This window comes from Peromyscus maniculatus, chromosome 10, assembly GCF_049852395.1.
Source record: "Peromyscus maniculatus bairdii isolate BWxNUB_F1_BW_parent chromosome 10, HU_Pman_BW_mat_3.1, whole genome shotgun sequence".
Lineage (NCBI taxonomy): Eukaryota > Metazoa > Chordata > Mammalia > Rodentia > Cricetidae > Peromyscus > Peromyscus maniculatus.
Window position 1 is genome coordinate 94,557,148 of NC_134861.1, and position 16,264 is coordinate 94,573,411.

Here is a 16,264-nt window from a genome sequence, read left to right on the forward strand (position 1 = left end):
CATAGGTTCAACTTCTTAACTTTGTGGCGCTTGGGTCACACCCGGGGCCTTACTGTGTGCCAGGTAAATGTTCTAAGGCTGAGCTACATGCACGGCTGAAATCTAAATTGTCAACAGAAGCTTTGATGCTCAGCAAGATATTCCCACTTTCCCAATTAAGCTAAATATTTAAATATGTTTGGCCTAAATTAGGAGCAAAATGTACCAAATATAAATGGCACGAGGGTGGCAATATGAAAAAAAAAATAACAAATATGCTAATTAGAGTCTCAGAATAAAACTAAGAAAATGCAGCAGAAAGGTATTTGCAAATATAATTATTGAAAGTTAGTGAAAGATGTGAATTTATAGTTCAAGCGAGTCAATGAACCCAATCAGGGAACAAGTTTTTCAAAGTCTAGGTATATCACATTTGAATTTCTAGAGATCAAATATTTTAAAAAATGAAAGCACACAGAGAACAGTCACTTCAGGTCTGCAGAAACTAGACAACAATACAGCGAAGGAAGTATTGTGGTGTGACTGAACTGTCAACTTGACACAGTCTAGAACCATCTGAAAGGAAAGCTTCCAACAGAGTGGTCTGGATCAGACTGGCCTGTGGCCACGTCTGTGGGGAACTGTCTGTACCCACTGATGCAGGTGGGGCTAGCCCACTGCGGGTGGCCCCACCCCTAGGCAGGTCACACTAACCAATGTAGGTGGGGCTAGCCCACTGTGGGTGGCACTACCCCTTGGCAGGTCACACTAACCAATGTAGGTGGGGCTAGCCCACTGTGGGTGGCCCCCCCCTACGCAGGTCACACTAACCAATGTAGGTGGGGCTAGCCCACTGCGGGTGGTACCACCCCTACGCAGGTCACACTAACCAATGCAGGTGGGGCTAGCCCACTGTGGGTGGCACCACCCCTAGGAAGGTTACACTAACCAACGCAGGTGGGGCTAGCCCACTGCGGGTGGCACCACCCTAGGCAGGTCATCTCGAGCTATATAAATAAGCTAGAGCTAAGCATGAATCTGTGAGGGAGCCAACATGCAGTGTTCCTCCACTTCCAGCCCTGATTCAATGACGGACTGAAGCCTGAAAGAAGAGATAAACCTTTTCCTGCCATAAGCTGCTTTTGGTCAAAGTGCTGTGTCGGCAACAGAAAGATGCCCCAACAGGAAATGAACAGCGAAGGACTGAATGAGAATCCCCATCATTGCAGAGGATGACATCCAGCAAAGCTGCCCTGAAGGGAGGAAGACCACAGCAACCTCATGGCTGCTTTACCAAATTACCACCAAGTCAATGACAGCATTAACTTTCTTATCTTAGTTCTGAAGATCTGATGTAAAACATGGTCCTGACTGCCTAAAACGAAGGCCTTGGCAGGGTTGTACTGCATGTGGCCAACAACCCACTTTTTTTTTTTTTTTTTTTTTTTTTGGTTTTTCGAGACAGGGTTTCTCTGTGTAGCTTTGCACCTTTCCTGGAGCTCACTTGGTAGCCCAGGCTGGCCTCGAACTCACAGAGATCCTCCTGGCTCTGCCTCCCGAGTGCTGGGATTAAAGGCGTGCACCACCAACGACCGGCTAACAACCCACTTTCTTCCCGCCCGCATTTGATGGCCCATGGCCCCGGTTTTCAGCATCCCACTCGACGACATTGGTCCTCACCTCCGAGGGACCTTTGTGACTCAGTTGCACCCATCGGGACTACCCTCCCAGTGAGAGCCGCCATGGCTCACCAGGAGAGCATTCAACTTACCTGTTTGGCAATGGCTTTGCTGTCTAACTTGTTGTAGACTTTCCGAATTCTCGCCACCGTTAGGGAGGACACGGAGAGGGCATAGAGGCCAAAGGACACCTTCTCCTCTGCAACCAGGGACACCGGCGAAGGGACGACACCTTCAGACTTTGCATCTTTACCTTTAAAAGAAGAAGGATTCTTTTCACAACGGCCAGCAGTCTTCTACACCCTCAGAACAGAGTGTTCATGCCGACTGCCATGCTTGCCTGGGCAGATTTCAATATTTAGTAAAGGCAGCCAGACTCTAAAGCCATTTTACTTTGTTAGCTCTGGTCTACTTCTCCGAGGACAGTATAGGAGAGGACTTGGCAGACACACACTTCTACACTCTTTACTCCTACAGCACGTTCCATAAGGGCTACTGCAGAGCAGGCCAAAGAGTGTTAACCGTTACCTAACAACCACCAGACACTTCATTCTACATGGAAAGGCGTGAGAACACATGAGTGTCTCCAGCTTAGTGGGACTCGGGTCTCTGCTTGTCAAGCACGCTCACCCACACCTCCCACACTTCTCAGGACAGGACCGAATGGCAGAGTGAGGGAAAAAACACACATTTTGGAATCTTGCTTTACTACTTAGGAAATCTACATGGTAAATCTATTTGTCTGTCTGTCTCTGCCTCAGTTTCTTCATTGATGAAACTGTTAATGGTAGGAGCTAACACACTGTTTTGAGATAAGTAAATACACACGAGAAGGAACAGTGAACACAAATGCCTTTTGGGTGTATTAACAGACCTGGCACATGGGAAGTTCCCAGGGTCAGTTCTTATCAGACACTGTAAATCAATGCTGAGTAAGCATATGAAGTACTCAATCATCAACAAGCTAGTGAACATTTGGAATTTATTTGCTGTAACTTCTCTGAGACCATGAGTGGAATCAGAACTAGAAAAAGGCAGATGTAACACATCTGGGTGCCAAAAATAAACTGTAGTCAAACATCACTTTCTTTTATTCTATATTTCTTTTGGAAAAAGGAATTTCAAAAAATGGACTATTAGGAAGGACAGCTTTAATCTTGAGACTATGTTTTTGTTCACTCGTTCCTGTTTTAACATTTAAATTGCTTCATGTAATAGAAGTAACAGAAAAAATACACAGGGTTGAGGTTGGCCTCTAACAGGGTAAATACACTCATCTTTATTCCAAGAAGAAAACCTGGAAAATTAATTAGTGAGTAGATAATGAATCAGAAAAGTACAGTGTTGTCAGGTAGTGGTGGCACACGCCTTTATTCCCAGTACTCGGGAGGCAGAGCTAGGTGGATCTCTGTGGGTTCGTGGCCAGTCTCGTCTACAGAGCCAGGACAGGCACCAAAACTACACAGAGAAACCCTGTCAGAAAAGAAAAGTACAGTGCGATTGTGGGGAGGAGCACTATATATTTTTTAATCTATCTCCTTATTTGCAGTGCGGGGGGATTGAACTCAAGGCCCAGACATGTTAGCAAAGCACTCTAACCCTGAGCTATAGCCTCAGCTTGAGGAGAACATTTTTAACAGGAGTGATCAATAAAATTATCCTGAAGAAAGGGAGTGGAAAAAGCACTTTCCCAGGCAAACATATACCAGTCCTACACATCCATGAATCTATGGTGCAGAAGTTATGTGCCGTACAGCTTCAAGACCTGAGGGTAAGTTACTCACACGGCACGCAGACAGCCTGGAAACTCCCGACGTAATTTGGTCCAAGTTCATAGATAGTGGTGACACTCGAAGGGGGTAGAACTTCCTCTAGGAAATGAGTGGGTCCCAGGCGCCAGACCAGGGACGCGGTCTGGCGTTGTGCAGGTGGAGTACCGATGTAGGCGTAGACTGTGCTCAGCACCGGAGGGTTTGCAGAGCCTGAGCCCCCAGGGGCGCTGTGGACATAGTGCAGCTGCAAGGAAGACAGACGCGGGACACGTAGACAACCTTTCAACCAGGAATAACCGCGTTCGCATCTCAAGGCCGGCCACACGGCCTTCCAGAGTTGAGAAACGCAAGGGCAAGACTCTAGGGTCTGCAACCGGGCATTCAATGCAGTACTATGAAATCTGCCATCAAATTCTCAGCAAGTAAATTAGATAAACGGCAACAATTAAATATAGGGATACTATCGCTCACTGCCTGTGGTCTGATTATCAAATTAATGGTGCTTCTCTGAAAATGTAGTGTTCACAGTTCTACAATTAAAACCACTTTTGAGCCTAATTAAAAGTACTGACTAAAAGTATCTTACTATTTTAAAAAATAGAATCTGTAATTTATATGCACATATATTATCACAGGGGATGGGCACGGTTGATTGACATTCTTAGAGTTGAAAATGCTTTTGTTTACTGATGAGACATCTTAATTATCAATCAGCTCATTTTAAATAAATATATATTTAGGTAAAGTGTAAGAGATGAGGAGCTGAGGTGCTGCCTGTAAAGGTGGCTTCTGTCACAGGTGAGGGACATTTCCGATGACTTGTTTTTTCATAACATCAGCCAACTTCAAATCACATCTGTCATTCTATGTATATTAAATAATGGTCCTGGTGTGTTCACAAGCATGTGGGTGAAGACCTGCATGTTCATACTAGCCTGTTGTGGGATAATAATTTTGTATACTAGTTTAGTAAAATGCTGATTGGCCAGTAGCCAGGCAGGAAGTATAGGCAGGATAAGCAGAGAGGAGAATTCTCAGAAGAAGAAGACTGAATCAGGAGATGATAGTCCGCCGTCCAGGAAGCAGCATGTAATGGCACAGAGGTAAAGCCACTGAACACATGGCGACATATAGATTGGCTGAGTTTAAATGTACGAGCTAGTCAGTGGTAGGCCTGAGCTAAAGGCCGAGCAGTTATAAATAATATTAAGCCTCTGTGTGACTATTTTATAAAAGGCTTCAGGACTGTGGGTGAGAGATTTGTCCTGACCGCGGGCCAGGCGGGACACAGAAAAACTCTAGCTACACTAGCCCCTGATTGTATATAGTGTATGTGCATATCTGTGTGTGTGTGTGTGTGTGTGTGTGTGTGTGTTTGTGTGTGCACATATACACATAATGCTGTGTACCCCTCAATCCTAAAAGCTGACGTTTTTAATTTTCAATAATATTAATAGGAAGCACCCTACTGGAGAGTCCACAGACTCACTTCAAACGTCCCACACAGCTGCATGTGCACGCCCATACCCCACCATCTTCTCTCTGGAGCTGTTTTGAGCACAGCTGTTTCCTGGTGCAGAATGCTCACCTTGACAGTGCTGACGAGCTGCCCATCGATATAGAGGGCCGCGGTGCTGTTCTTCAGCATGCCTTTGCTCATCAGCAGGACCAGATGATGCCACTGTCCCTCCACGATCAGCTCGCCACATCGGAAGCGGGCGCAGCATGGGAGGATCTCATAGAAGGAGGATTCTTCACTGAAGTCATCAACTAACGCAGGAGGGAGAGAGTCAGAGCACTTGTCCACACGGCCCCTGTTCTGTAATCTGCATCTCTACACCAGCGCATTTTGACAGTTTGTCCTTGACTCAGCGGAAGGCCCGCTGCCCATCCCACAGACCCGTTGCTGGTCTGTGATCGTCCTGCCCGCTCAGAACCTGAGGACAGCAGCGGCAGGAAGAGGCGCCGCATGGCACAGTGTGGAGAGCATCCACTGGTCCACGCTCTTGCCTGCCGGGAGAACTCGGTGCTGCAGCTATCCCCTCCTGCCGGCTTCCCTGGCTGACTCTGCCCCCTTCTGCCTGATAAGTAGCAGTAGCCACACTGTGCTAAGAAACAGCAGGTTTACTCATATGTAAACAGTAAGATCACAGGACAGGGAGAACGTTCTTCTCAAGGTTGTAATGTAATTACAGTACTCCTCCCTTCCCATTCTCCCTCCAAACTTCTCTCACCCCAACCCCTCCCGGGCCCTTGCTGTCTCCATTCCCAGTAAATCTGATCAACTATAAGAATAAAAAGAAACAATGGGTTTATATGAATTTTATTTTAATGTTCATCTAATTGAAAATTAACATTACTGTCTTTTGTTTTGTTTGTTCTTCTTTATGATATGAGGAGTCAAATCCAGAGCAGGACACGTGTCAACACATAGTCCTCCCCTGAACTATAACCCAATCCTACCTTTTCTTACTATTTGTAGGGGGGCAGACATCAGGGAGAAGGTTAAAACCACATTTGAAAGGGGGCAGGAAGGAGCTAACATAACCCATAACCACACAACTTAAAGCAGACAAGAAAGAACACACAAATAAATAATTTAAGAGTCAAGTTGCAATTATATGAAATAAATACAAACAAAACGATAGCTATTACAGTGAAACATCAGATTGTATGTTAGAATGAGAATTCCTTGAGGAGTTAAGATACCACAGCTGCCCATCCACTGGGTGATGTACAACAGGAGCAGGACCGAGAGACCACATGGGAAGTGGAGAGGGTCTCAGGAGATCACAGTAACACACACACACACACACACACACACACACACACACACACACAACCAGCTCTGTGAGAAGGTGCTTGGGTAAAGGCACTTGCTACTGAGCCTGATGACCTGAGTTTGACCCCCAGGACACATGTGGAACTAACTACTGCACTGACTTGTGTACATTGTGTACATTTATAGTGGCACAGACACCTCCCCTGCACACCCTGGAGAGGCACACCACAGAGAAATCTTGTGCTTCCTCTCCCCTAGTATGAAACAGTAAGTATTCTCCAGTACTGGAGATGATATTACTTAAAAATTCTATGGGGTGTGTGGTGGTTTGAAAGAAAATGGTCCCCAAAGGGAATGGCAATATTAGGAGGTGTGGCCTTGTTGGAATAGGTGTGGGCTTGCTGGAGGAAGTGTGTCACTGTGGAGGTGGGCTTTGAAGTCTCATATATGTACAAGCCATGCCCAACGAGAGCTTACTTCCTATTGCCTATGCAAGATGTAGAAGTCTCAGCTACTGCTCTAGTGCCACATCTGCCTACATGCCACCATGTCCCACCATGACAATAATGGACTAAACCTCTGAACTGTAAGTGAGCCACCCCAATTAAATATTTTTCCTTTATACGAGTTGCCATGGTCATGGTATCTCTTCACAGCAATAGAAAACCTAACTAAGATGTGTGTGTGTGTGTGGGGGGGGGGGGGGATAGGTCAGTTCACAGAGTACTTGCTGATCATGCATGAAAGCCTGGACTCAATCCTAACACTGCACATGGCAGTGCATGCTTGTAATCACAGCACCAGGGACAGAGGCAGGAGGATCAGGAATTCCAGGTCTAGCCTGGGCTAACAGTGAGATTTCCATCTCAGAAGCGAACCAACAGCAACGGTGTGAGAGTTTCACTTTTGGGGAGGAAGGTGGGTGTGCTCCACAGCAGGACAGGGCAAAGCATGACAGTTATGGAGGGCTACTCGAGGCTTCGTATGGCTAATTAGCTACGGGTCATCAGTCATCAAGACAAAGGGGAGAGGTAGGTTTTATAATAAATGGCAAGGGCCTGCACAGAAGAATACTCAAGTCTTTAAATGCAATGTCCACTAGGCCTGTGGAATTCAAACACTAAGCGGAGGACCCAGATAGACTTTTTTTCTTAATGATTTCACGGCTCCTGGGGTAAAGTAGCCTTAAGCAAACAGAAATGCTGACCCCTTCTCCCCGCAGGAGAACAGACTGACCAAAGAATATTACTTTTGAAGGGAAGAGGCAAGGGAAACTGATCCAGGGGAGTGTGAGGAAGGGTGGAGAACACAGTGAGGGGCTGAAATGGGTTCCCCACAACATCAGATCAGATCAGACCAGGCTTCATGAGGAAGAAGCCAACAACCCACGCCACTGAGGGCAAATGACGTGCAACAATGAGTTTCGTATTTAACTGTTTATTGTTACGCTGGCATGAAGCTCATGGACGGCTTCCACTTCAGAAATCATCCTCAGCGCTGACGATAAGAATTTTGAAATTAATTACACTGATTCTCAGTGCTGTGTAAGGCATCATGAAGACACTAAGAAACCTCATAATTATACTTAAAAGTTAACATGCATATTCCATTAATATTTGTTATAACCACATCAATCAATGAAATATTTTGGTTAAAAGAACAAAAGTTAGATGATAAAAATTCTTGTGTTTTTAATTTTTATATTTAGAACAAAGAAAACTGAGTAGTCTGGGGTTTATGTTTATAATGTAATTTCTATTTTTTAAGAAGGAAGATCTTCACGAATGCTTTGAGTTTGGAGTTTTGCTGCACACCAGAGTCAGAGACTGCATGTTGGGGGAATTCAGAATTATAAAAATGCAAGCCTCAAGGTAAATGATCGGGGAAGTGACAGAGATGTTGCTGTGTACAGCGCAGAAGCACAGAGCTGCCCCTAAGTACCCCGGTGCTCTATGAGTACCTCTCGCCCATCACACACTCAATCATCATTTCAGCCAAACAGCGCGAACACCAAGAGCTGCCCCAGCAGAATCCTGAGCACCAGTACGAGGGATGCACCCTCAGTCAGGCTCAGCCTCTGGTGTTTTCTAACTCACTTTTCAAAGTGCCTTAAGCGGGGTGTACTTAGGACCACAAGACATAGCATACATGTAGGAAATTCTCCAAGAATATATATGCAAGAATCCACATAACCTGTTCTACACTAGCCTAATGAAAGCCAGATGAGGAAGATCACTTTGAACTTACAAACCAATATTAGTTAAGGTGGATTTTTCTCTTGTAGAATCATGAACAGAAAGAAGCTGACACCAACCGTAATTTTGGAGTAGCTCCTCCTTCGTGGAAACGATCAAGGACCGGTCTTTGGCGGACAGAACTATGGCCAGGCACACATAATGCTGCTCAGAGGAATTCGCTCGCCGCACAACCGTGAGGAGCCTGACAGGGTGGTTATTTGGAGGAGAACTGAAGCGTTCAATGCAGAACCAGCAGGAATAGCTTAGGCCAGAAGGAGGCGGGAAGAACCTCTCACCTAGAGCCAGAGGAGAGAAAGAATGAAGGGGCTTTGTGGCTCCCGTTTACATTCTTAGGAGGCAGGAATAGCGCAGGAGCTGTTAGTCAAAGTATCTACTGAGAAAGGAACACCACTTACCGGAACCAATGCCACTGACCACGGCCCCATCAGTAAGCCCCGTCGTGACAGCGTTATTGGTAGGGGCGTTATGGGGAGCCAAGCTGGGCAGAAATAGGCAGCTGGTGAAGAAAACACACCCGAGTGAGAGATCCACTCTGTCTTTACACAAGGGACATGCAAACTAAGTATGTAACTGTAGCTGGAGATTAGAGAGTGTGAGATACACCTGAGGCGACCAGAGCCCTTCCTGCCTTTCAATAATGTGAGAACATCAAATGATGGACTTTCAAACCCCTGGCAGTACTGTGTAAAATTTAAATTACTTACAATTATGGTTAAATTTGCATATGTAAAACAAACATACAATCTCAATCAAACACTCAGTAATTTCATTATCGCAGAAAAAAAAAAATCTTCCTGCAATGCTTCATCATAATTTAGCACCTGGACATATTTGTGGATACTTTGAGGCCAGTGGACTTCACAAATTTGGAGGTTCACTATAGAGTCTTATTTCTGCTTTTGTAACTGTAACAGTCTCAGGATATTTAGTTACTCATATGATATCACTGATGTCACTGAGTAGACAGGCAGACAGCTGACATTATCAATCATGCACTCATGCATTATCCTACGTAAGTTTGAGACAAGATGATAGAACCCAATCAGAGCTTTCCATCTAAGTTTATCTATTATCTACAGCTCATACTTATTAAACCAGGAGTTGGCTAACTCTCTGGAAGGGGCCCGATAAGACACTTCCTCTATTCCAGCAGCTTCCATCTAGGATGAGACAATTCTGCCACTCAGAGAAAATACATGAATGAGCTGAATGTGACCCAATAAAGCGATTTCATCCACAATCACACTTAGAAAACCTTATTCAACCATGGCCCTCAATTATGAACTCCATTATTATACCAATATAGTTAATATGATAAATAATTCAGAAAGGTGAACCTAGAAACAGTATGCTCCAAGAACTGGAATCACTTGAAAACACGCAGTCCAGAATGTATCATAGCATAGTTTAACCCAGCAGTTTAAATCCAGTCTGTTTACAAAGATCTCAACAAGGCTCACGATGCCAGAGCAAGGCCCTAAGAGCAAGGCCCGGCTGCTTTGCAGTTTCCTTACCCATAGCCTTCAAGGGATGTGTCAAATTCAACAAACGCTGGCGTAACAGACGAGCCGTGGAGTCTGATGTCATGAGGGGTTGTCATGGAGACGAGACACTTTACCCTGGTCAAGGGCACAGTGCTTCCTTCTGCAGACTTGACTAGACTTTTGCTTATCCTGTAATGGTTATCTTCGTGTAAACTGAAAACGTTGTCAGAGCCCAGACCTTCCAGGGAGGTGACCATACTGCCTGCAAGGCAGCGGGAAAACACGCTCAATTTCACAGCAACTTTACCAGATGAGTTAATGTCACACCCTAGAATTTTCTTGGTTGATACAAAGGACCAATTGTAGTTGCAATGTTGTATATTCCCTTTCCGACTCGAAGAGCTTGCTCTCCTTCTTTCCCTTACCATCAAGGCAGCATGCACACTGCAGACACACCAGACACTGAGAATTAAAAAGGATCTGAGTGCCCGCGGTCAGCGCTCAAGCCCACTCCCACAACAGAACTACGTCTCAGGTGAGGGGTGTGTGCCGCTCTATTCACAACAGTGCTTCTCATCATCTCTCTTTGAAAGGAAAACAGTTTTGCTCAAGAGCACCGTCACAGAAAGAAACCGAGGATCTCGGAGAGGAAGAGCAACACTCTATTCTGTCTTCCCCATCTTGTGTATCCTCAGATCTATCGGGATAAAACACAATCATAAAAACATTGAGTTAAAGGATCCCTATGTGTACACAAGTGCTGATAAACAGTCCTGTCCTTCCAGGGAACATCTCAAATGCAACAAAGAAAGTGTTCCCTCTGAAGATGAACTACGTGGTATCTTCAGTGTGTCCGGTGCAAGGTCAACCATGATCATGTTTTAATACTTCTTTAGGGACTACTTTTGTCTCTATTGTAACAAAGGAAATTACAACTCAATTTTAAAGAACTGTGTAAAACACAAAAAGAAACAAAAATACATAAATATATTAATGGGCATGAAAAAGTGTAATATATCCTGCCTTCCCATGAAACCAGGCTGGAACTCAAAAGGTCTTAAGTTTCCATAACACAGCAGTAACAGTGGTGGTGACTGGTGGCAGGGAACACTGGCGGCAGGTTGATAATCTAACTTCAGAAGTCTCACCTCAGAACTGAAGGGGATGATCCTGATGTATATGCTCAAAGCAGCTGCAGTGCAAAGGGAGACAGGGACAGAGCAGCTGCCAGCACAGGATTAATCCCCGGCCATCAAAAGCCAAGGAAAAGGAGGCACTCTAGCTTCCTAAAGACCATCTCTGCACTGGCATTGTCTACTTAATGGTTATTCTATTCCACCTTACCTGCTGGACCACCATGGCCAGCAATGATCCAGAAGGAATTGTAAAGGAAAAAATGCACAAAATCACAGAATTAACCATGGAAGGAAATCCCAAAACCACAGGATGGAATCCGGTGCAGCTGGACTCCACTGAGCTATTTCTCACCAGTTTTGGGTGGATGGTGTCTGTTGGCATCCCATGACACCGACAGGCTAGTGGGCAGTGCCTACATTCTGCTCCTCCGCTCGGCATGACATCTCCCTGGAGGCTACCAGCAAATCTACTACAGTTGTCTAGGAGACCACATCTCCTCCAGACCTCTGTTGATTCCATTCTAGCTTGCCTGCGCTCATTCAAGCTATTTAGCGGATGAGTTGACTGGTTCCCGTGAATGACCCACAGGACACCTCCCTCGTGACACAGGACCACCTTCCTCCAGAAGCCATCTGATCCCCTCTTTCCCTCGCAGGCCTGGTGTTGTATTTGTTGAGTTCTAATTTCCCATGCTTCAGCTGTCCTGCAAACACACTGCTCCATTTAAACGATCCAATCTCCAGTCTGGACAGCAGGGGCTACTTGGGAAAGCGAGTGTACCTCCTCTGAGATGGGGGTCCTCCCTCTTCCGCACCAGGGGCCAACCTGCCTGTATCCTCGCACTGCCCATCGCTCCTTACCCCTCACATCAAGACAACCTCAACTTGTGACGCTGCTCAAACAGCAACCAACTCTTCTGTTTCTGAAAATTATCACAAATACCCATTATGGATTTCCTTAACAAAATAAACCAAGACAAGGAGTTCCAAAACTCAGCTTACTTCTCATCTCCGGCTCGTAGCTCAGTGAACTTGGCTTGTGAACCCTGTATTGTTTCAGCAGCTTTTTGTCCCAGGCACCACAATTCAAAGGGCTTGCCAAGCGTAAAAACTCCCTGAAGAAGAGAAAGGCAAAGTCACTCCTTGGCTGAGAGTGTTATAGAACACCACATCACGTCACGGGGTGGAGCTGGGGCATACGGAGTTATAATAGAGCGGTTACAACACAAGAGAGAGCTGCTATGATGCAGCATGCGATGCTAACTTCATATTGTAACCACTATATGCCTGTACATCTACCATGCATTTCCTAACGTACATTTTTCACAACCTAAAAAAGGTTCCGGAGTGTCTCACGTCCCTACATCACCTTCTACCCAAACATCATTGAAGTGTGTTCAGATTCTTCTCATTTACTTTGCTTTCTATATTCATAAAATCCCGAAATCATGCTAATCCTACTTCCCCAAACTGTCCCTAATCTGCTCCTTCCTTCCCAGCCCTCTACTATTACCCAGACCAACCACCCTGTTTTTGTATTCTAGAAGCAGTCTTCATTACGTCCTGTGACTCCCACCTCGTCCTAACACAACCTACTCATTACTGTCCTTCAAAATTCAAACCTACAGACTGTCTCTGCCTTGCTAACACTTCAATGGCTGTTCCTTCTGAGCAGGTGAAAGCCCCAACTCCCCAAAGGCTGGCATGGAACACCACAGGTGACATGATGTCTGCCTTCCGCTTGGGCTTCGTGGCACCCTCTTTCTCCCCACCCAAATCCAGCTCGGTCTTCACGTCACAGGAGTGCTGCACTGCACTGGACTGTCATGTCTGTCTCTCTCACTGCGAAGGGCATTGCCCCTGGATTTCATCTGGTTGCCTTCCGTATTCTATTTCTAAATTGCCATCCTTTAAAAAGCCAGCTGGCTCTGTGCCACCCTCCCTAAAATTTTTGGGTAAGTTGCCCTTAAGTATATTCTATAACACTGCTATTACAGAATTTTCTACACAGTATTTTAATTTCCTGCTTATGTGACTATATTCCTCTCCTAGGCTGTACATTTTTTCAGATAAAGCTCTTTCCATTATCTGGTTACCAATGTTTTCCTTATATCTCAAATAGAGTAAGGGTTCAAATAATAGCATGTAATAATAGGTAAATAAGATCTCATCCCTGTAACAGTTACAAATTAGGCTAACTTCTTGTTCTTATTTTAGTACCAGAAGGAGTCTAGAATACTGCAAAGGGCTAGGAGATGATCTGTTGAGCATGTCCCCCTGGCTGTGTGCACACATCCAGCATCGCGTCCAGGCATCACACACAGTAGCAGTCCTTCAGAACCTTGTCATGGAGGGGTCATGTACCCAACACAATGCTGTTTGACATGTTTACATCAAGTGGTTTTCTTAATAGTAATTTTTCAATGTGCTTCAAAAATCACATATAACATCTCAGCCATGCTTTTGAAAAGCTTTTCAAGTTTCATGATAACAGTACTTTGACAGCTGGGCGGTGGTGGCGCACGCCTTTAATCCCAGCACTCGGGAGGCAGAGCCAGGTGGATCGCTGTGTGTTCGAGGCCAGCCTGGGCTACCAAGTGAGCTCCAGGAAAGGCGCAAAACTACGCAGAGAAACCCTGTCTCGAAAAACCAAACCAAACCAAACCAAACCAAACCAAACAAAACAAAACAAAACAAAACAAAAAAACAGTACTTTGACACAAGACAGAAATAATCACAGAGCAGTGTACAGTCTCAGAACGATAAACTATAGTTACGTTTGTAAAAATAAAGGAATAAGGTAATGTATTACCAGATCTATTTGGTTATATTTCAAAGAAAACAGGAAAAACATGTTTTTAAAAAAGATTTACCTATATTAATTTTATGAGTATGGGAATTTCGCCTCTGTGTATTGCTGTGCACCACATGTGCGCTCGGTGCCAGAGAGGCCAGAAGAGGGTTTTGGATCCCCTGGACCTGGAGTTACAGAGGGGTTCTAAGTCCCCATGCGGGTTCTGGGAATCACACTGGAGTCTCTTGCAAGAGCAACCGATGCTCTCAACTGCTGAGCCATCTCACTAGCCCCAGACAAGTTTAAAAACCGACCCCTCTTGAATTAAAACATACATTCTTCTTGAGCTAGCGATACAGCTCAGAAGCAGAGTGCTTGTCCAGCATGCATGAGGCCCTCAGCTGATTGTCAGCATTACCCCTCTCCTGCCCACCACACACATGTGTGCATGCGCATATACACACACTCACATACAAATACATGCATACAATTTTGAGTGATTCACAAACTGTGGTATGTTCACACCACAGAATATTATTTAACAATAAATAGAAAGGAACTAATTAATGCTATACATTAAAAACTTGCATGTATCTCAGGAGCACTATAAATAAAAATGATCCATCTATAAATGTCACATATTCTGTAGTGTATGTGTGTGTGTGTGTGTGTGTGTGTGTGTGTGTGTGTGTGTGTGCAAGTTGACACAATTATGGTGCTGGAGTACAGAGTAGTGGTGTCCACAGATTAGGGATGGGGAGGATAAGAGCATGTGTATGACATAAAGCACACACAGCCCATTTATTTCTCTAATGTTGGAGACAAGGGGTCACCATGGTAGCCAGTCTGGCCATAACTCACAATCCTCCTGCCCCAGACTCACAAGTGCCAGGAATGGAGTCATGCCACTTCTAAAGAGTTAGTTCATTTTGTAGTTTGTCCATATTTTGCTTAATTACGTCCATGAAAGGAAACATTTTATTTTTTGTGGAACTGGGCATTGGACCTAAGACTTCTGCATGCTAAGCGAGCACTCTACCACTGAGTACATCCTCAGACTTCATTCATGTTTCCCTGTGAGACAACATGGCACTCAGGTCCCCAGGCGATCACCAACAGTCAGGGCTTTCGTTTGGGACCCACCTCTCCATCTTGTTCCAGCTTCCTGAGTGTCTGAGATTGCAGGCCTGCACCACAGGGTCAGAATAGGGCACAGGACCCTCACCTCAAATGCAAAGACTCCAAGAACTGCCTTTACAACGGGTAAATACGAAAAAGGGTTCACTCACCTCAGCACCATGGGCTCCAAGGCCTGGGAGGCTAAGCGTTCAAACATGCGCTGGAGGGGTGGGTGCAGCGAGTGGTCCTCGTCAGCCAGCGCAGCGCTGCACCTCTGCAGCAGCCGTGCATGAAGACCAGCTTCACACATGACCTGCTGGTTTCTCTCTGTGTGCACCAGCGATTGCAAAATATTGGCCACGGCCAGTTGAAGGTCCAAAGCATGCTGAAGTGTACAAAGAGATGCATGCCATCAGGGTATCCTTAGTGACGTGGGGGGGAGGGGGGCAGTTCCTTCTACATGAAGCTCCACTTGTAATCTCACGTTTTATTTACTTGAAAACATACTCACATAAATTAGGAAACTAGCTCAAAGCAATAAATACAGCAATGGAAGACTGAGGTCAAGCAGAAATCTCATTTTGATTTCGCTCCATGCATCCTTGACTGAACTCTGTTCTCCTTGACATTTTTTGAACACAATTATGCAATAATAGTAGCTCTGTTTCCATAGAAACAGGTGTAAAGTCTCCTTGTCTTTTCTTTAAGGCAGGGTGTCACTGTGTAGCCAGGAACTTAATATGTAGAACACGCTGGCTGAGCACTCAGAAACTGGCTGGCCTTTGCCTTTCGAGTGTCTGGGGCAGGAAGCCTTTTTCATGGCAGTAGGTAACCAGCTTAAAGGAAGTTTGTCATTCACATTTGTGACACTTTGGGGCTTAGTATCCATATAACGTTTTAGCAAAAATAATCACCCCAACTGTAAACCACCCAAACTTTTGAGTGCTACGAGACAGAACAGATAAACAGGCTCCTGTGGTACCTGTAGGCAGGCAGTTTTTCTTCTGTGATACCCATTAGCCATTGGCACCACTGATCAAGATTTACAAGGGGAAACAGAGAGACTCTTATACCAGAAGTAACCATCTGGGTTCTACCGGTACCAAATGAACTATTCAAAAACATAGCCAATATCTGGAAAGCATGGCTCAAACAGGGGTTTCCTGTTGAGGATGTGATGGGTCAGCTGTATTCCATGCTCTTCCTGGTCCTTATTTCTCATGTAAAAACACACTTTCCTTCCATTCACTAAACATGGAGA

The 16,264-nt window shown here is 45.1% G+C and overlaps 1 protein-coding gene across 13 annotated transcripts in view; it reads right to left on the reverse strand.

Annotated features, from left to right (window-relative positions):
- The window catches only part of Wdfy3 (WD repeat and FYVE domain containing 3), a 253,981-nt gene that overhangs the window by 92,248 nt on the left and 145,469 nt on the right, over positions 1 to 16,264 (reverse strand). For all 13 annotated transcript variants that reach the window (XM_076546791.1, XM_076546794.1, XM_076546795.1 and 10 more), the window contains 8 exons: positions 15,174 to 15,388; positions 12,093 to 12,205; positions 9,985 to 10,216; positions 8,866 to 8,966; positions 8,527 to 8,745; positions 5,019 to 5,200; positions 3,443 to 3,674; positions 1,751 to 1,911 (listed from right to left, as the gene is read on the reverse strand). In XM_076546791.1, the coding sequence (XP_076402906.1) occupies positions 1,751 to 1,911; positions 3,443 to 3,674; positions 5,019 to 5,200; positions 8,527 to 8,745; positions 8,866 to 8,966; positions 9,985 to 10,216; positions 12,093 to 12,205; positions 15,174 to 15,388 (1,455 nt within the window). The remainder of the gene's footprint in view (positions 1 to 1,750; positions 1,912 to 3,442; positions 3,675 to 5,018; positions 5,201 to 8,526; positions 8,746 to 8,865; positions 8,967 to 9,984; positions 10,217 to 12,092; positions 12,206 to 15,173; positions 15,389 to 16,264) is intronic.